The sequence below is a fragment of the Penaeus monodon genome, chromosome 16, assembly GCF_015228065.2.
Source record: "Penaeus monodon isolate SGIC_2016 chromosome 16, NSTDA_Pmon_1, whole genome shotgun sequence".
Classification (NCBI taxonomy): Eukaryota; Metazoa; Arthropoda; class Malacostraca; order Decapoda; family Penaeidae; genus Penaeus; species Penaeus monodon.
The window spans coordinates 40,060,078-40,062,577 of NC_051401.1; the positions used below are offsets into that span (position 1 = coordinate 40,060,078).

General features: G+C 30.9%; 1 protein-coding gene across 3 annotated transcripts in view; it reads left to right on the top strand.

Annotated features, from left to right (window-relative positions):
• Positions 1 to 2,500, top strand: part of LOC119582796 — a 16,752-nt gene that overhangs the window by 13,645 nt on the left and 607 nt on the right. For 2 of the 3 annotated variants that reach the window (XM_037931236.1, XM_037931237.1), the window contains 4 exons: positions 966 to 1,151; positions 1,457 to 1,555; positions 1,805 to 1,899; positions 2,316 to 2,500. The exon at positions 2,316 to 2,500 is cut by the window's right edge and continues 606 nt beyond it. In XM_037931236.1, coding sequence (XP_037787164.1) covers positions 977 to 1,151; positions 1,457 to 1,555; positions 1,805 to 1,899; positions 2,316 to 2,500 — 554 coding nt within the window. In that variant the 5' untranslated portion in view covers positions 966 to 976. Of the gene's footprint in view, positions 1 to 774; positions 1,152 to 1,456; positions 1,556 to 1,804; positions 1,900 to 2,315 lie in introns of those variants that run through there. The other variant, XM_037931238.1, reaches the window with a different exon arrangement.

Consider the following 2,500-nt stretch of genomic DNA (forward strand, 5'->3'; position numbering starts at 1 on the left):
TTTTTTATCTTGTCTTTTTGTTTTAGTATTATTGTTATTATTATAATTATTATTATTATTATTATTATTATTATTATTATTATTATTATTATTATTATTATTATTATCATTATTATTATTATTATTATTATTAATACTATTAATGTTATTATTGTTATTTTTATTTTCATTATTAATTATCGTTATTGTTATCTCTTATTATTGTTATTGTTATTATTATTTATTTATTATTATTATTATTATTATTATTATTATTATTATCAGTAGTTTTAGTAATATCATTATTATTATTCTCATTAATTGTTATTATTATCATTCGTGACATTATAAGTATTACCACTGATATTACTATTCTTTCTATCATCATTATCATTAATACCACTTTATTGTTATAGTAATAATAATTATTATTATTATCATTATTTTTATTGTATTTATTATTATCACTATTATTATCATCCTCATCCTCATCATCATTATCATCATTATTATAATAATAATAATAATAATAATAATAATAATAATAATTATTATTATTATTATTATTATTATTATTATTATCATTATTATTATTATCATTATTATTATCATCATTATTCTTCTTATTATTAGTAGTAGTATCATTGTTATTATTATTATTATTATTATTATTATTATTTTTATTATTATTGTTATTATTGTTATTATTACTATTACTATTATTATTATTATTATTATTATTATTATTATTTGATTATATCTATTTCAAAATTTATCTCCCACTGATATGATTTTACAGCAAAAGTAACAAATTTCCTCACCGCTCAGTAATAATAAGTACTAACTCATCCGGACATAGGCGACCTCAAATATTTCATTCACAATTAAGTCCACTTCATTTAGGTTCATTCAAAAGCTCCAATTATTTGAATCAAAAAGGTCAATCTTCTTCAGAGATTAAGAGTATCATAAGAGGTCATTAACAGGTTTTCTGGACATGGTGAGAAGCGGGCAAAGGGCGTGGTGGGTGGGCGTGGCGTTTCTACTGCTGGGGAACTCCACGTGGGCGAGTGAGTTAACGTATACCATGGGCGGCAATGGCATGTGTTTTGGTTTGATGAAGACTCTGCCGACGCGCACGAATACCTACTGTGCTATGGCTTGTAGTTCAAGTAAGTATTTTGATAATATTTTTTTTATATCATTATGAGTAAATATGTTCGCGACGTTATATCGCATGAATAGAATGTTTGAGAGGCATCAACATTAACTAGATCCATAGCTTGTTATGTAAGTATTGTACATTACTAATATGTTTCTGTAGTTCCGTGAGTAATCGAAGCACGACAGAATACATAAGGTGTGTCAGCATTTTAAATTGTTATTGTATTTAGATGTTGAATGTATATATCATATTAACCCATTTTTATCGTAAATAAATGTTATTCAATTTGCAATATTGATGCTGACCTTGCAGATAGTGCATGCAACGCGTTCGACTACCAATATGAAAAATGCTCACTGTACCTACATGTGGTTCAGCCAGGGTCAACCACCGTGAATTGCTATGTTCCAAGTCAGTATAATGTCACCTGCTTAAAAACAATGACATTTGAGTAATAAATGAATGGAAATTATTTTACTGTTCCTGTTATTATTAGGAAGATTCGTGTCATATTTTCAGGTGTCAGTATCATGGGACACCTTGACAATGAGACTTTGTAATACTCAAAACAAATCAGACCTTATACATTTCCTCTGTCCTGTAACTTAAGGATTCACACGTACAAACAATCCACTCTGTGTTGCTCCTTTTCCCCTTCAGCGGATGCCCTTACAGCCGACCTGCCAAGCCCTAACGACCTGGCGACCCCCCCGCCCCCGACCACTCAGCTGGCGGCCATGGCAACAACCCCCTCGGTAAGATATGTCTTTGGTTTGTGATGTTTCCATATTTTACCATTCTCGTCTCGTTGTCCTTCGTGTACCTCGCTGTGGAATGGCAGATTTTGAAGTGAGACAATAGTTTCTCATTTGTACAAAAGACCCCCCTGAGATCTCAATATGCTGCCCATGATTTTTTTAGACTTAATCACATTTATCTAGCGTTTATATAAACGCAGTTGTTTAGGAACCTCAGTGATAAAACTCTTGCTTATAACTTATTTTGTTAGAATGTATACTTCTTGTGCATTTTGTGTATGTGCTCACTTTCAGACAGGTAACTTTTTGTTCATTATATATTCATCGTCATCACTTGTTATAAGTAAAGACGGGATATAATTGAAAACAAGGAATTTAAAAGATGAATTACAATATTTCTTACTTCATTTCAGGCCGGTTCATCAACCATAGACTTCAATGGAGTAAGTGAATTAGAAGTCAGTTTCCTGAATAGATGCCCCACCAACGGAGGAATCATTGGAATATTCGAGAACGGAGGCATATATTACTTCCTGTGCAGACGGTCGCCCAACGAAATCCCGCTGAACGTGGCAGATCCTGCTTCGCCCTGTCCCGG